Source organism: Solanum tuberosum, unplaced genomic scaffold (genome assembly GCF_000226075.1).
Source record: "Solanum tuberosum cultivar DM 1-3 516 R44 unplaced genomic scaffold, SolTub_3.0 scf00334, whole genome shotgun sequence".
NCBI lineage: Eukaryota > Viridiplantae > Streptophyta > Magnoliopsida > Solanales > Solanaceae > Solanum > Solanum tuberosum.
The window spans coordinates 188,182-206,521 of record NW_006239254.1 but is presented as its reverse complement, the minus strand read 5'-3'; the positions used below and the strand labels follow the sequence as shown (position 1 = coordinate 206,521).

Genomic DNA, 18,340 nt, shown 5'->3' with positions numbered 1-18,340 from the left:
TCCTAATTCTACAAAATGATACGTAAAATAATATATAATATATAAATTAATAATATATAAATGTAAAATAAATTATATAGAAATAAAAAAATAAAATTCTTAAATAAAATTTAACCAAACTTATGAAATATGCAAATTAATTAATAAGAAATATATTGTTAAATACGTATATATGAAAAAGATATTTTAGTCCTGAGAAAAATAAGTTTTTATTTCTGCGCAGAAATTTTTAGCTTCTTCTCAACCACAATTCCATTTAAAAGCACTTTTACTGATTTGTCAAACACTTAATTTTTTAACAATTTTTTTTTCTCAAATTAAGTGTTAAGTAATATTTTTTGTAGTGGACAATAATCATATCAAAACAGTAAAACTTGTTTCAACTTTAACGTTCATGTATATCTAATCAAAATTAATCCAATCATTTTAAAATAATGAACGCCAAATATTTCTCAAAACGCCATTACAAATCCCAATAGCTGCTTTCAAAATGATTATTTTTCCAATTCTTTAATTAAATATATAAGCATATTATTAGTACTCCCTTTTCACATTACTTGGCAAATTTTGCTTCTCGAGAATCAATTTGATTAACTTTTAAAATTTTAAATATTTAAAAACTATACGATAAGTACTAATATAAGTTACAAAGTTCTCATACATGTTAAATTATTGATCAAAATTTATATAATTCGACTCTAAAAAAAATGAAACATCAGAAATATTTTAGAACAGATAAAGTATCTCTTGAGCAACAAACATAAAGCTAAAGTAAACCCAAGAAGATTTCAGCTCATCCATTACTCTTTTTTTTTTTTTTTTTTTTTTTTTTTCCTTTTTAAAAAATAAATATAAAAATGTTTTTTTTTAAAGTCTAAAGAAATGAATATTTACGAGGCAGTCAAAGGGAATGGAGGCAAATAGTAGTATTTGATATTTTTTTCTTCAGATTCCTTCTTTTTTTGTTGCTTTATTTATCTTTTATTCTGCTTTACGGCCCCATTCTATAGTAGAAAAAATCTTCTTTTTTTAATTGGAAATTTAGCACTTTAGTCCCTTAATTATCCATAATTTTTCTTATTGATATCCTTGTAATTTTTGATCAAGTAATAATTAAGTATATTTAATCTTTAACGAATCATCAAGGGTTAGGAGCTATTTTTTTTTCCATTATTCCACATTTGAGAGTAATATAATTCTAAAAATGGTCTAAATGTCACATATTTCCTATATAAAAAAAAGACCAAAAATACAAATTTTAGTTAATAAAACTAGCCAAATATTACAAAGATCGAAATGAAAAAATTTCAATAGTTAAAGAATCGAAAATACAATTAACTCTTCTTCTTTGTTTTTTTTTATATATTGTATGCATGACACATCATTTTGTAATTTGTAGTATTAATTTTTCTTCTTATTTTTGAAATCATAGTCGATCAAGTTTCTAATTCAAAAATTCTTTAAATCGATCACTTTTTCGATTCAAAGTGTTTCACATAGGAATTAATCATCGTCTTTTTTTGGTATATATACGTAGGGGCCATGGACAAATATGGATGCATGGAAACCAAAAAATAAAATAATTTTTTTTTATTATTTTATGACTGAAACGTACATCTAAATATGGTACCGTACGAATTGCAGCAATTGACCTTATTGTAATTTGAATGCTTGTAAAATAGGTAGATAGTAAAAATGCTACTATACTGAAATATTTTTAGTTTTCAAGGCTCAAACCGAGAGACTTCAACCATCTAAAACACACGATCGGATCTACAATGGTATAAAAATTAACCTTATAATTTGAATGCAAGTCGATAATTAGGTCCAATAAGATAGTAAAAATGCTTTATACCAATGACAGAGCCATCTTTGTCCAATTCGCTAAAATATTGTATTGTGTAGAATATATAGATATGTAAAATCTTTTTGACGACTATATATAATATGTTAAATTCCCTTAATTAGCTGTATTATTCTGTATTTACTTTTTTATATTTTGATTTTCCTTAGTGAAGATCTTGACTTCATCTCTATTCTCTACTGAAATATTCTTCATTTGTAAAACTTGAACGTGAAACTTCTAATATATATTGAAGATCTCAATCATTCCAACACTGTACGATCTCTCGATGATATATATGCAATAATTAATTTACCTATACATAACTGATATTGTCGACTGTGAAAATTAACCCTACAGGCTATAAACCAGCATATGTATATATATGTTGTGCAGGTGATGGAGACAAATCATTGAAACTTGAAAGTAGTGTAGGCTTATCTACAATTTTCACTCTTTTTGGTTAAAAGTTAAAAACAATAGTGAATTTTGAGTGAATATAGAGAACCTTAGCCACAACTTGGAACTTGGGATAAACCAAATCCACAAGTTATGATCTCACATTATACTCCATTTCAAGATTTTGGCCAAAAAAAGGTTGTAATAATTAGGCAATCACCTAACACTATTCAATGTTCTTCACTTCTAGTACAAAATTATTAAGGGGTGTATGTGTGTTTGGTATATCTTTTTGGAAGGTGCATTAATTAAACGTCTACCATAGGAAATAGGTGAAGTTCTTGAAAAATATATAGATAGATGTAATTAAGTATGGTATGTCAGATCTTTCATAGTACGTTTTTAGAGGATTCAGAACTGGTACGTGCAATTAGGGCTGCGTATCGGTCGGTTTGGTTTTGAAGTTAATCGGTTCAATTAATCGGTTATCGGCTAAGAACCATTAAGATATTGACTTATCGGTTATTAATCATTATCAGTTCGGTTATTGATTTAACTGTTAAGATTTGACACAAAAAATAAATAATTAAAAAATTCTTAGAAACATGGTGGCAAACAAATAAACCATGCACATGAGTTGATAAATTGTATCTTGCTAAAAAACAACACTAACACATTGTAGAATAACTGAAAGTTTGAGACTGCCAGAATTAGAAATATGAAACTAAATCCTAAGTCAAGGACTTTATATACCAATATGGTATAAATATAATTTATTAATTTACTATCGGGTTATCGGTTAACCATTAAAAAAAATCCTCAAACCGTTAAAGAACCAATAACCCGATAATAAAAAAGATCAAAACCGTTATCAAAATCGTTAAACCAATAATCCATTACCAATGAACCAATAACTTCTTTTTCGATTCGGGTTATCAATTTCGGTTCGATTTTGAACAGCCATGCAATATCATATTTGGAGAGTTCGAACAATATAATTAAGCTGTAAGTGATGAGGTATGTATGTTTATCCAAGTCCTCATCAACATAATTATTTGACCATATATGGAGGGCATAACATGGATAGGTTGCAATCAGAATTCATTTGAAGGCATTTATAGATTTCACATTAAATTAAGATGCAGCTTATAGGGGTTGCAATCAAAGTTCAGTATACATGCATTTCACATTAAATTGTTTTAACCTATTTGTTATAATGTGACATATATGTCGAAAAAAATTATATGTATATAATATATGATCAAATTAATTTTTGACTATCACTATTATGTTAGACTTTGTACTTGTGGTTGTCTTGGTTTGTCTTTTCCCATCAAAGCCCATATGTAACATCGATCCTTTCATTGTCTAAAACTTGTAAGTATTCTTCTATAGCTAGCTCTCTAGGTCTTCTTTATTGATAACAGTTTAACTTAACTTATATATACACATATATATATATATATATAGTGTAACAAACTTCTCTATTATCGGATAATATTACTTGTTGTATTAGGTAATTTGTCTTATTTCTAAGATTATAATTTATGTATAGGATTATTTATACATATTCTCTTGGATAACCTGATGATGTAACTTTTACGATGTCGACATATATACATGAACCCTTATAAGTATATAATTTTGTAAGACTAGCTCTCGTGGATTTGATTTCAACTATATTTGGTACTTTGTCCTGAAATACAAATTAGGCAAATAAACTATAGTCTTAACACATGGAAATTGAAATTAGTATTTATATATGAAGGTTTTCTTTGATCTTGTTAATTTTGTCAAACTAATTAATTAAAAGATATTTTTTACAACAATTAAAAAAACATTAAAATGATAATATTTTTTTTCCCATGATCACGGATATAACTGTAGTGGTGTGAAAATTAGAGGTTAAGATATCGAAAAAGTTAAGAAATAATTTTTGATATTTATCATTAATTATGAACCGCGCAGTCAATGTAATCAGCTTTTAATAGTGTATATGTTATATACTTTTGATCATGTTGATAAATTAGTTGGCCGAAGGATATATATCCGTAACTTTCCCCGATTTAATAGGGGCCGTATAGCTACGCATTTTCATGTTGATAATCCACTGAGGTTGTGGGCTTGAAGATAACCAGACCCCAAGGCCCATGGATGTACGTTATTCATTAATGGGCCCAATGTAAGAGGAGAGGTTTCTCCTAGGCCCAGATTCTGTAGACAGGCCCAATTCAGCTCCACTAATGATACTCAAATGCTGCAAATTAAGATTTTTTATGGGAAATTATTAGGAAAAAAAAAAACATAAATACACAACATAAGATATTATAATCTTCAAAATTTCCTATTATTATCATTTTTTTTTACAAAAATCTCTTCTCGGATACATCCATCCCCTCTCGAATACATCTCTATTCCCTCTGGATACATTCCTCCCATTAAGTAATGTATCATTTGCAATATATCGGACAATCAAAGAATGTATCCGAGAGCAATGAAAAATTCAATTTTTTTTGTAATTGAAAAAACTTCCGGTACAAGACGTAATTTGCCCCCAAATATATGAGATTTCTATACTTTATGCAAATTATTACTCGAATTATCATTCAAAGATTGGATGATAACAAGGATCTAACATACAATATGATAAAATAAATCATATCATCGATAGTAAACTATGAATGATAAACTTTTAAAAAAAAATTAGAGACACAAAATCATAGAAATATCTCGTTTAGTTGGCTCAATAGTTAAGGGGTCCTAATTCGAATCACCATATGAGTATATGACGAGTTTGAATTAAAGTTTCACCTTCCATTGTTAACATAATATATATTTTTTAAATTTAAAATAAGATATTTGATGAGAGTTGGATCTCATGTGTTAGCTACCATTGATCAGTAGGACTCTAAGTTAATTTTAGCGATTGAAATTGACAATTTTAAAAGTAGTAATTCGGCTAAATCATTTAAAGTCAAAAAACAATAATGATGAGAAACTTTCAAAAAAAGACTATTATTTAAGTTTAATTATAGCTCTATAGCTATATTTTGTTTAATTACGATTCATAGCTACATGTTAGAAAAGAAGAGAGATGCGTGCGAGATTGAGACAGAGATATGAGAGGCGAGCAATAGGAAAGATAGAGATCAGGAGAGAGACACGAGAGATGTAATTGAGTTGTATATCTTATCAATAATTGTATCACTGATATAATTGATATGATTGGCTTGTATTAAAAACTAGCTACTATATGGAGGAGAGAGACGAGAAATATTGGGAGAGGGGAGGAGAGAAGAGAGAGGGGAGAGGAGAGAGAGTAAAGAAAGAGATACAATTGATTAGTATATCTAATCGATAATTGTATCATGAATACAATTGATTTGTATCAATGAATAAATTGTATCAAAGACTATTGTATTCAATCCGTTGATGCAAACCAATTATATCAAGTATATTAATGAATAGAATTTGTATCTAGATACAATTTACATCAACAAATACAATTGTATCAATGTTATATTTCATAACAAATTGTATTTGTATCCATCTGTTGCCTTGCGTGTTATATTTATGTGCTATCATGTGTGTTTGTGTTTACCATTTGTATTTATACCATTGACTATTATCGTTTATTTCTATTTATATTATTGATTGTTATTATTTATTTGTATTTGTATCATTGTGTGTTATTATTTGTATTTGTATTGCAGAGATAGAAGAACAGGCGAGTGAGAGAGTGCAGAAAGCAAGGAGAGAGAAGTAAGTAAAGTGCGGGAGAGAGGCGAGAAAATGAGAGGGAGAGATAATTTTATTATAAAATTTTACATAACACGAATTATTATTCTTTTTAAACTATAATTGTGTATAGCTAATACATATATGTTACATATTTGCCTTTCTTATGTAATATATCCTGATAAAATTAATAGCCTACCATAAGAAAACCATCAAATAATTTAGTTTTTGGGTTCCTAAAACAACTTTAACAAAGAGGGTGTATTTCTTCTATATTAATAAGATAAATAAATACAATATGATTTAAAATTAATCTCTTAACAACAAGGAATATGACAAAGTGTTTGTTGGAAAGCAAATTAGCAATGAATAAACTATTGGTGCTTTCTCAAAATAAATAAAAAAACAATTAAACATTTTCCTAATTTCTTACTTTTTAGCCTATTTCGAAAATTATCAAAATAATAATTAAAACGGAAAAGGGTCAAAATTGCCCCTAAACTATGTGAAATAGATCACTTATACCCTCCATTACATTTTGGGATCAAAAATACCCCGCCGTTATCCTAGAAGACCACAATACCCTCAAGAGTTAACACTCCAAATTATTAGTGATATTTAACACCCCAAATTATTAGTGATGTGGCAAGCCACATGGGACTAATACCTCTACCTAAGCATTGCCAACTAAGATTCACTACAAAAGAACTTGACCTTTAGTGGCAACAAAGTCGCCACAAAATCCCAAAATATTGCCACTAAAGGTTATGAGTGATTTTTAGTGGCGACTAAGGCTCCAACAACCATTCGCTAGTAAAACCTATTTTTTCAACCAAAAAAATATGATAATTAATTTTCGATTGCGACCTAATTTTCTAAAATAAATAACTTTGCAATATCAATATTAAAAATATCCAATATTATTACGAAAAATCATCAAAATTACTTCTCGATTCAAATCTCCTACTATATAATGCATCATTGTACATTTTATACATTTACATATGGCATAAAAATAAAACATACAGTGTCTTAAAACTCCTACTTAATCGATATTATTTTTGGTTTTTTAAAAACAATGAAGAAAAAAAATACAAAATTAGAATTTTAATGTTAAAAACTTTTAGTGACGATTTCTGGGCTTTTGTGGAGATTATTGTCGCCGCTAAAGGTCAAATTCTTTTGTAGTGAATCTTAGTTGGCAATGCTTAGGTAGAGGTATTAGTCCCATGTGGCTTGCCACATCACTAATAATTTGGGGTGTTAACTTTTGAGGGTATTTGTGGTCTCCTAGGATAACGACGAGGGTATTTTTGATCCCAAAATGTAATGAAGGGTATAAGTGATCTATTTCACATAGTTTAGGGGCAATTTTGACCGTTTTCCGTAATTAAAATAATTTAATTTAATTTAATTTAATTTAATTTTTAGTTTTCTTTAGTTGAGAACCGAAGTCGGCGGTCGGAGTAGACGCAACAATTTTCTCAGCACCTTTCTCCTCCGATGATTTCTTCTCAAAATTTCTGAAATAATAAACTGAAAAACACCCATCTTTAGCAATATTCACAAGAGATAGATTAAGGAATAATTTTTAAAAACTAAAAAAAGAAAAGAAAAATGTCGTCTTTGCTCTTTCGCCGGAGACTATCGCCGGCGAGCGTTTCGTATAAGAGCCTATTACATGGTAAATTTTTAATTTTACTTTATACCCTTTTCTTTATATTGCGTAGTTCTCATTGTTTTATCGGAAAATAAAATATTGAAGAAAAAAATGTTTTTTTTTAAAAAAAATTTCTGTTGAAGTTGTTTTCTTTATTGTATGGAATAGTGGAGGATGAAAAATCTGGAAGTGAAAAGTTGGATTTTGCTGTTTTTTTTTTTGTTTCAGCATTTTAGAGAATGCTAGTATATTCATTTGATTGAACTTCGATTTTGAATCATATTTGAGTTGTCAAAATAGATGGAGAAACTGTTAATCTGTATGCAGATATTTAATGGTTATGTAAAGTTTCAATTGATTGCTAAAATGTGGGATAATTTGGATTCTAAAGTTCATGTACTATTATGAAGGAATGTTGGATAGAAAGCTGTGATTTTTGCACTGACTTTCATGTAGTCGAAAAATTTGATGTGGAGATACTTGTAGGATGAGAATTTTGTATACTATGTATTATTGGGAATTGAGATTGAGTTGTTTATATTGTTCACTAGAGAATCAGGCCAAAATAAAGCAGAAAAGATTCATATAGTTAACGGCATTTTCTTTGGTAATCAAGCACAGAGATGCTGTCTTTTATATTGTACGAACAAGCGAATCAGGCCAAAATAAAGTAGAAATGATTCACATAGTCTATGCCACTGTCTTTTATATTGTACATAAAGCGAATTGGCTCTGCTGTCTAGGAAGAGTTGGTTTCCTTCTGTGCAGATCTTCTTGTTATTTATATCATATTTGCACTTTTTGATTCATGAGTTTCTCCATCAAGGCGTCTACAGAAAAATATAGGAGTTCTTCTCTGGTGATGGTTATACATATTTATCCTTTGTAATTTGATGCACGAGGTGATATTATTTATTGGTAGCCTATCTAGACTTCACTCGTGAATTAGCACGTGCAATGTCGATGTCACATCTCAAGGAAAGTAAATTTCATCGTAACATGGTAGGAGCCAGGTGAGGTATTGTCTATTAGACTATTATCGATGTTGATTGAGACTGCAAGACCTGCTTAGTTCCTAGATCTCCTTCTGTCGTTATGTTGTTAACATGTTCATGCTGTCTTGTGGAGAACTAGTATGATGAATCTTGCCAAAATTCAATTTCTTTTTGAGAAAACAGTGAGAATGATTTCTGCTCAGTTTATGTGGGGCTCTTTTTATACAGTAGCTATGTGTGCAGGCGTAGATTGACATCATTCCAAGTTTATGTTTCAGTGCTCTACTGATTCTACTTGTGAAGTATAATATGTCCTTTGCTGTTTGGTCATTTCTAAAACTATGAAGTTGTAGTTGCAAAACTGTAGCAGGCTTACAGCCAACCGATGATTAACGATTCAAACACTTTCTTGTTGGACAGGTGGTGGGGAGTTTTATTTGCTCCCGGGGAATATGGCAACAGAAGCTTCTTTTGGTATTTGTAATTGCTTAAGGAAATTCAGCAGTTCTACTGCTGCTAGAAAAGTTGATTTTACAGACCTTACGTAAGAATTGTATGTTGTTTCTTATTTACTGCATGAAAGAAGATCATCTATTATTTTTGTTGGTTCCTTGATTTTATGTAGGAACATAAATATTTATATTACTTGATCAAAGAAGAAAAAATGTGCACTATGATTTTTCCATTATAATCCATTTCAAATTTCAGTCGTCCGCATACATGGTATCCACATGCTCGAAAGAAAAGCCGGAATGTTTTTTTACATGTGGGCCCAACAAACAGCGGCAAAACATATTATGCCCTAAAACAGCTCGAGTCAAGTTCTTCTGGTAAACTGTAAATGTCAATACCATGAAATTTTCTGAGTTGACTTCTCTGCTTTCAATTAATGGAATTGCCTTAAGCACATAATTAATCAGTTAGAATCTATAATTCAGGTGTTTATTGTGGCCCTCTGAGGCTGTTAGCATGGGAGGTCGCAAAAAGGTTAAACAAGTCAAATGTTCCTTGTGATCTCATTACTGGACAAGAAAGGGAGGAAGTTGAGGGGGCAAGACATAAGTCTATTACAGTAGAGATGGCTGATGTTACATCTGACTACGCCTGTGCAATTATTGATGAAATTCAGGTGTGCCTGTAACTTATAATGTATATTTTCGTGTTTTTTTTTGTGTGTATTTACACACAAAGTATGAGTAAGAGAACCATCTCCCCTATATTTTCATGTCCCAAAGCCAAGTCCCAAACAAAGGGTTATTTATTTGACTCAAACCTATGAGCTGAGGGTCTCCCGGAAACAGCCTCTCTACCTCCACGAGGTAGTGGCAAGGTCTGCGTACACTTTACCCTCCCCAGACCCCACCTAGTGGGATTTCACTGGGCATGTTGTTGTTGTTTGTTGTAAAGCCAAGTCATCTCATAGACTGATAGGTCTCCTTTCAGTTTGAGAAACAAATCTGCTTTTTTCTAGGAATCTACAGTATTTAATCTAGCTGCTTTAGTCTAGTGGAGCTATTTCCTGGCGGACCTGTATGACCAGAGTGTAGCTTTTTAGGGATTCACAGTTGCCACTTCCAATTAATCTACTCTGACTTAGCACTTCTGGATCTGGTAGACACATAAAGAGTTACTTTATAGAATGTTTCTTGGTAGAGGTTGTACCTTAGAGTTGATCGTTTTCTGAAGGAACTTTCTTTCTAGTAGCACCCCAACTGGGTAACTTTAGGAATCGGTTATCTCTGTATAAATCATTTTGAAGCGAAGCTAATTGAATTTCTTGACTGTTTCAGTTGAGCTCCCCTTTTTTGGTGGGGGGGGGGGGGGGTTCTTTTGGGGTTTTTCTTTTTTGTTAACAAAAGATGAACCATTGACAGAGAACCTATGGTCGTTAATTCATCATATGCTTTGATGGGATGTCTTTGGAGATGTCAACCTCTAAAACTCCTATTAACTTTAGTTTCTCGGTTAGCCTAAGTAGCTGGTATGTTCTGCTCCAATTACTAAGGCAATAAAATTTCTGTTACCACAGTGGCTAATTGGGCCTTGGAATCACTACATGAGTGCACCTTGAGTGGTTTTCATGAGGCCAGAAACTTCCAAGAAGTAGAGCTTTGTGAAGCAGGCTTACCTCCTAACCCTTTTAGGTAATAGTGTCTTCTTGTTACTTCACATATAATGACAAGGTTGTATCAATAAACTCCCCATGTTCACTTTTACTTGTCCATAATAGACTTTGCTCTCCCTTTAAGAAATAATAAATGAAGTGTATATTTTACCATAATCCTATATATTTATCCCACAAATACGTAGTGTGCAAATTCAGTATCGTAACGCATGAGGCGAGGGTGGAAGTGAAGATTGATGTGCAAGTCATATCCAAGGGAGGAACTTTCAAGTATCTTAGGTCAATAATCCAAAGAAATGGGGAGATTGACGATGATGTCATATATTGTATTGGAGTAGAGTAGATGAAATTGAGGCTTGACTCTGGGCATTGTGCGATAAGAACGTGTCACTAAGGTTTCAAGGCAAGTTCAACGGACTAGTAGTTAGACCGGCATTATTGTATAGGAAAGAGTGTTGGCCAGTCAAGAATGCCACGTTTAGAAGATGAAGGTAGCAGAGATGAGTATGCTCAGATGGATGTGTAAGCATACTAGGAAAGATATGATTAGGAATGAAGTTATACATGGCAAGATGAGAATAGCCTCCATGGTAGACAAGCTGAGGAAAGTGAGACTGAGATATTCCGAGCATGTAAAGAGGAGGTGCATGGATGCGCGCGCCATTAAGGAGGTGTGAGAGATTGGTTGTAGTAGGAGTTAGGAGAGGTAGAGGCCGGCCAAAAAAGAACTGGGGGGAGATGATTAGACATGCTATGACACAACAACAACTTACTAAGGACATGACCCAAGATATGAATGTTTGGAGGTTGCGGATCAGGGTAGAAGGTTAGAAGGTAGCCGAGTGTTGTGGCACTTCATGTCGGAGAGGTAGGGGGCTAGCCTCCTCCTCTGCTCTTCTCCTTATTAATAGAAACACTTAGTGGTTGCATAGTCTCTTAATCTTCAATGTGCATTACTATATGTTACTTCATTTGCTTTGTATATTGTTATTTTGTTGTCATATTTTTCTTGCAATCCTGGTTCAAAAAAATCTCTCTTTAGTTGAGGGTCTATTGGAAATAACCTGTCTACCCCACAAAGGTAGGGGTGTAAAAGTCTGCATACAATCTACCTTCCCCAGACCCCACTTGTGGGATTCCACTAGTTATGTTGTTGTTGTAGTCTTAAGTCTTAGGAAATGATCCGGGAAATAAGTAATTAATCTTGAAGGGTAAAACATGAAAAAATATGTCCTTTTCTTGATATGGTAAGGTGGAATTTTTAGTATAGTGGACAAGTAAAAGTGACGGGATATTTGCTCAGGGGGGGGGGGGGGGGTCTTGATAGATTTTTCTATCTATTGGAGTTATTATGCTTATGCTGGCTGAGTAAATTTCTTCCGAACGCCTCTAGGGCTTTGAAGAGAGCCCAGTTCCAGGTCCTTTGTAGATAGGAACAATGGTACTAAAAGAGGTCTTGAGGGTATATATACTCCACAAATTGATGATGGTTTATGAGAGCATCATGAAGTGAAATCAGGAAGAGACTCCCCTTTGTTTCTCCTCCTTCCTATATTTCCATCATGCTATGAAGCCTGATGGAAAACAATAAAATTGATTTAATATTGGTCTTTAGTCTCAAAATTTTAAGAGAGAGAGAGAGAGGGATTTTGGTTTCAGACTTTTCTTTAAGCCCCGTCACTTATTCTAATCTAAATGTGTTCTTTTTGCTAATGCCTATTAAAGGATTAGCAGTTATCCAGTTTTGTTTGTTACTGTTTCTTGTATCCTAGGATAATTGATTGTGTACGCCATCAACTTTGTTCAGATGATAGGGTGTAGGACAAGGGGTTCTTCATTTACACGTGCGTTATTGGGACTAGCTGCTAATGAGTTGCATCTGTGTGGAGATGCAGCAGCTGTACCTCTTGTTCAGGAAATCCTCAAAGTGACAGGAGACACCATCAAGGTACTGACCTTTTCTTCTCTGGTGTTTAAACAAAAGGTGGTGTGCGTTTGAAAACTTGTAAAAACACGAGTTTGCAAACATGTTAATTTCGTTTTGAGTTCTAAACTCGGTTTTTCAAATCTTTCTGTTGTAATGAAGTTATTACAGTTGTGAACTCTTTTAATGTTGTATTTAATTTTATGATTTGACATCTCCTTTATTGGCCTGTATTTAGTTGTCTATACATGACCTTCCCTCTTGAAGATTGCTTGCCAGAAGTTAGTACCTCCATAATAGGTGGGCAGAATAAATTTTACAAACTGCGCAATCTGACCATTTCAATATTTTGTCTAGAAATATCTGACATGCTTGTAGCTTTTTTTAGAATTAATTGAAGATACCTTCTTCAAAATCTGTTCAGCGATAAGGAAAGCTGGGGCTAAGTTCCTGCATAGTCAATTTCTTGAGTCCTGATACTCATCTATAGGCCACTAGGGTGAATGAATATATTGGACAACACAAGGTATTTTATATCTCCTTGATGCCAGAAATGGAACCAATTAGGCAATTACTTCATTAAAAAAGAATTATCTTGACAACATACTTCCCATAAAAAAATATCTTTTCAACATAGTCGAGGCTGAAGGCAAATTTCCTCTTTTACTTGATAAGTCTTATATTATACTCATTGAACTTGATGTGTACGTCTAATGCCTTAAGTTTAATGTGCTTGTTTGCATGAGGCCTAACTTAGTTCAGTACCAAAGAAAAGAAAAAGTTTCATCAGGTCATCCTGCATGTGTGGGATACTTGTGAAGTTTAGTTGATTTAAAAACATCGAATCTAACATGAAGTAGTTGTACAGTAGTTATGCCTAGGATTTATAGATAGCGGATAACCTATCTTGCACTTATATCTATTAATGTTCAGAGATGAGCAAGGAAGGGGGAAAGGGAATTGCTGATTTACTACCTCCTGCTTTTACCTTTTAACATAGCCCCTTACCCTTTCTCTTTTACTTCCTGTCTTGTACTTCCTCTGCATTTTACCCGACCAAACGTAATTGCGAGATGTACTACTTAGGGTAGAGTATAACTATATTGGATGGGTCAGGGTCTTTTAGTGCGACATGCCGCTAACCTTCTCTTGCTTCCTTCAATTGGCTTTAGACAGCAAAAGGTCCTGTAAGTCATGATTTGAAATCTTACAGATAAGATCAAATCCTACTGATAAGAGCTTTTGGTTGTTTTGTGACCATTGCCATTTTTATGCAAGAAACAATATTGGATTATGTTTCTACTGTCACCCTCGTGATTGGAGAGTGCATATCTTCTATTTTTAGGGGATGGATTTTTTTAGTATCAGTTTGATACTCCCAGCTAATTTTGCATTGCTTCCTAGTTTATTTGTGCTAGTAACTTTATGTTAATTTTTTTTAATGCCTGCTACAAATAATGCGATTTTCCTTGCTTCCCTTTGCTGCCAGGTTCAGTACTATGAGAGGCTCTCACCTCTTGTCCCATTAAAGGTTCCTTTGGGATCATTCTCCAAAATACAGACTGGTGATTGCGTTGTCACCTTCTCGCGTACGGAAATATACAAGATGAAGGTGAGGAACAACCTTACACATTATGTCATGGCCACCCCTGTCACAGTAGAATAGAAAGGAAGAAAGAGTGTCATATTATAGGAAAAATCCTGTAGGGGCGTAACTTGTTATATAACATGCTTATACTGATAGAAGTAGCTGAAATCAGGTGAGATATTAAATTAGTAAAGCGATTGATGAGTCATACGCTGATGCTGCTTTATTGTAACTTGTTAGATAGCAGGTTTAAACTGATAGGAGAAGTTAGAGCAAGTGGATTTTAATTACTGGAGTAATTGGCTTGGCAAGTCATAATCATAGCACAACTGGGTAGGGGATGCAGTAAATTGGCATGTAAAATGTATCCTGATAGCAAATTGAAATCATTTGGTACTCAATTGATGAGGTTTTGATATGAGTTAAATCTAGTTCTGCTTTGCATAATCCCAAGATTTTGTAATAACCATTGAACTTCTTGTCCTGATATGCTCAAAGGATAACTGAAATTTTAGATTTTAAAGTTCTGCTTATCCTGATTCATACTATTGTTCTTAATATTGACAGAAGCAAATTGAAGCTGGAGGAATGCATCGTTGTTCTGTTGTTTATGGTTCATTGCCACCAGAGACTCGAACTAGACAGGTTTACTTCTGATCCTTCCTTTTGTCTATCATAGAGTTAAGATTGGCCCTTGTCCAGTCACCTGTTGATGCTTCCTGTGTTTGTTTCTTGGTTAGTTGTAATCCATTTTTTTTTCAGGCTGAGGATAACTCATTGTATAAGTTTCTTGGTTAGTTGTAACCCATTTTTTTTCAGGTTGAGGATAACTCATTTCATAAACATTATCATCCTAGTAGAGTCTCTTTTTAATCATCAACTATTTATGATGGCCGTATGGCCTTCCTGTCACCTGCCCTGACTTATTCTTCTTGAATATGAGCTATCATCCTCTTTTCTATGTTTTATTTTTGTCTTTCAGTGTGCTATGATCAGTCCTAGTTTATATTACAGCTTTTATGGCATTCCATGTGATGACTCGCCTAAATTAAAATCCACTTTTAATGTCTATTATCATGCTGGCAAATTAGCTAGTAAGTACTTTCTTTAAGATTGCAGGCAACAATGTTCAATGATGCAAGCAGCAACTCTGATGTTCTTGTCGCGAGTGATGCTATTGGGATGGGTCTCAACCTTAACATTTCTAGAATTATATTTTCAACATTACAGAAATTTGATGGTGTTGAAATACGGGACCTAACTGTACCAGAGATAAAGCAGATAGCAGGTATGTTATTTTACTGGGGAGCAACTTGGTACAGAGGGTCAGATCTGATTGAGTACTTATCTTTTCAGGAATTCAGCATCATAGCTTTCCTTTTAATATTGTAGGTGGTTGAAAATGGTTTAGTAGTATTCGATATGCTCTTTCTTCATAAAAAACGAAAGCAGCGATTCTGTTATACGTGAACTGTAAGGAGCTTAATATTGTGATTAGACACAATTAACCTCCTTCCTTTAATACTCCCTCTGTCCCAGTTTATATGACTTATTTTCCTTTTTAGTCAGTCCCAAAAAGAATGCCAAATTTCTATATTAAGTAACAATTTAATTTTAAATTACCCATTTCACCCTTAAATAAAATGATTTATAGCCACATAAATATCTATAACTTATTTCAGACCACAAGTTTCAAAGGTCTTCCTTTCTTTCTTAAACTTCATGCAGAGTCAAACTAACTCATATAAAATGGAACGGAGGGAGTATAAATTATGGGAGATAACATTTTTAAATCAACACTTAATGTTGTAATAAGACACATCTTAACTTCCTTCCTTGTAATGTGTATACTACAGGAGATAATTTATATGAATGACCATTTACTGAATAAAATGAAGAACAATTACATAAACGAAAAACAAAGAGGATGGATGTTGGGCGGGGAGGCTCATTTTCCATCTGAAGCTTCTGAATCATTGTAATGTAGTGAAATGCTCTATATTGAAGCATGATAGAAACCTCTGGGCAAAGTATTCAGAGATTTAATTTCATCTGTGTTCCTTTTCCTGTACATTTATTTATTTTTTGAAGACCTCTTAATTCTCCTCTTTACTCTCCTCCATTCCTAAGACTGTGTATAGGTTTATGACATCTGGTAGAGTATTCTATGGACGTCTATTACAAGAACTCCATTTCCAGAATTGTTTTACATATTCTTTGGTCAAAATTACAACAACACACCCAGTGTAATCCCACAAGTGAGGTCTGGGGAGGGTTAGTGTGTAGTGTGTACGCATACCTTACTCCTACATTGGGAGGTAGAGAGGCTGTTTCCGGTAGATCCTCGGCCCAAGAAAATTACAGGAGTGAAGAAACGAAGGCAAAATACTAAAAATGGCATGACAAAGCATTCCGAAAAAGATACAGTAACTACTCACTTAAGTATTTGAGTAGAAATCTTTCCTCAAAAGCTACTCACTTGAAATGTTTAAGAATGAAGAAGGGGTAGAATTACTGAATGAGTGTGAGCTGTGGCTGATACCTGAGGCTTCAGAGAAGTATTCTCATGGGATCTGAAGCCATCAGCCACCCTTACTTTCTTGTACTGGGTTAACAATAGCCAACCCCTCTCAATATACTTTAGTTTTGGAACAGATCAATGTTGTGTGGTGAGAAAATATATTATCCAAATGGAAATTTTCTTAATTTTGTTTTTTCAGATTCACTCCATTCCAACGTCCGATTACTGATGGAAATATCTGTTCGGAAAGAGTTCCCAAAAAATTGTTCCTTGGTTTCTTGGATTCTGGACTTTTTGAATAACCGTTTTAGCAGCTTTACTAAATGCCCATTTTCTGAACTAAGTGAGCTTCAAATCTAAATTTGGACACTTCGACGTATTTTCAGGAGCCATGTGAACGTCATCCAGAATTTATGCACTTATGCATAGAAAGTATAATATTCTGTGAAATGATTATTTTGGCGATTAAACTGTCTTGTAGGACGAGCAGGCAGGTACAAATCCAATTTTCCTGTTGGTGAAGTAACTTGCTTAAATGCAGATGATCTGCCATTACTTCATTCCTCACTGGATTATCCATCTCCTGTACTTGAGGTGATTGACTTACGGCTGAATTAGTGCCATCCTAAATTCTGGAATACTATCATTGCATTTGTTGTCGTGTTATTGTAGAGGGCTAGAGGCAGTCTCCCCTACAAGATCAATTCCTTAGAGTGCTTTCAATTTTAGTGGGATGTTCTAATCAAGAGCAATAAATTTACAATGCAGCGAGCTGGCGTCTTTCCAAACTTTGACCTTTTATACATGTATTCTCGTCTACATCCAAAGCATGGAATACATGAGATTCTGGTGAGTTACTAGCTCAGATTCTCATAGTCTAGTTTTAAAATAATCATCTACTTATAACTTGCACAGGACTTCTATCATGTGTGTTTCTGTCTTAGGTATATGTTGTTATTAGAAATTTGGGAAGGAAAAAATAAACTGTTAATAAATGTAATACAATGGATTTTGCCACGGAAACTGTTACACAGTGGTTTGTTCTTTTTTTTGCTTTCTACGAGATTGCATGTAGAGTGCTCATAACTTTTCTACTTTTTTCCTTATAGGAGCATTTTATGGACAATGCCAAGTTATCAGAACATTATTTCATTGCTAATTGTGATGAATTGTTGGTATGGTATTCTTGTTCAATTTGTTTTCTTTCCTCCTTGTAGCAAAACTGTCTAATTTCTACATTATATTCTGTCCTTGCAGTTCTTCTTTTTTATTTTTTCCATGTTGGATTACTAATCTTTGTTTTTTTTGGGTTGGTTGTACTGTACCTGCGGGAATAGAAAGTTGCTGCTATTATTGATACACTACCCCTCAGTTTGCACGATAAATATCTTTTCTGTATAAGGTAACATCTTTGGCTCTTACAGAGAAGATAAGTGAAACCTGTGACATTTATTGTAGTTTTCTGTAGCTTGGCAATAGTAACAAGGTATATTCTAGGCACATGTGCAAATCCATAATTTGGGGGGGGGGGGGGGGGGGGGGCTTCT

At 33.3% G+C, this 18,340-nt stretch overlaps 1 protein-coding gene across 2 annotated transcripts in view; it reads left to right on the top strand.

Moving 5' to 3' along the window:
• Positions 1-7,433: 7,433 nt before the first annotated feature.
• Positions 7,434-18,340, top strand: part of LOC102597912 (ATP-dependent RNA helicase SUV3, mitochondrial) — a 13,648-nt gene continuing 2,741 nt past the window's right edge. The window contains exons 1-12 of one of the 2 annotated variants that reach the window (XM_006360701.2): positions 7,434-7,664; positions 9,056-9,179; positions 9,344-9,465; positions 9,574-9,764; positions 12,568-12,708; positions 14,174-14,296; positions 14,840-14,917; positions 15,392-15,560; positions 17,275-17,387; positions 17,562-17,642; positions 17,903-17,968; positions 18,131-18,195. In XM_006360701.2, coding sequence (XP_006360763.1) covers positions 7,598-7,664; positions 9,056-9,179; positions 9,344-9,465; positions 9,574-9,764; positions 12,568-12,708; positions 14,174-14,296; positions 14,840-14,917; positions 15,392-15,560; positions 17,275-17,387; positions 17,562-17,642; positions 17,903-17,968; positions 18,131-18,195 — 1,340 coding nt within the window. In that variant the 5' untranslated portion in view covers positions 7,434-7,597. Of the gene's footprint in view, positions 7,665-9,055; positions 9,189-9,343; positions 9,473-9,573; positions 9,765-12,567; positions 12,709-14,173; positions 14,297-14,839; positions 14,918-15,391; positions 15,561-17,274; positions 17,388-17,561; positions 17,643-17,902; positions 17,969-18,130; positions 18,196-18,340 lie in introns of those variants that run through there. The other variant, XM_015314981.1, reaches the window with a different exon arrangement.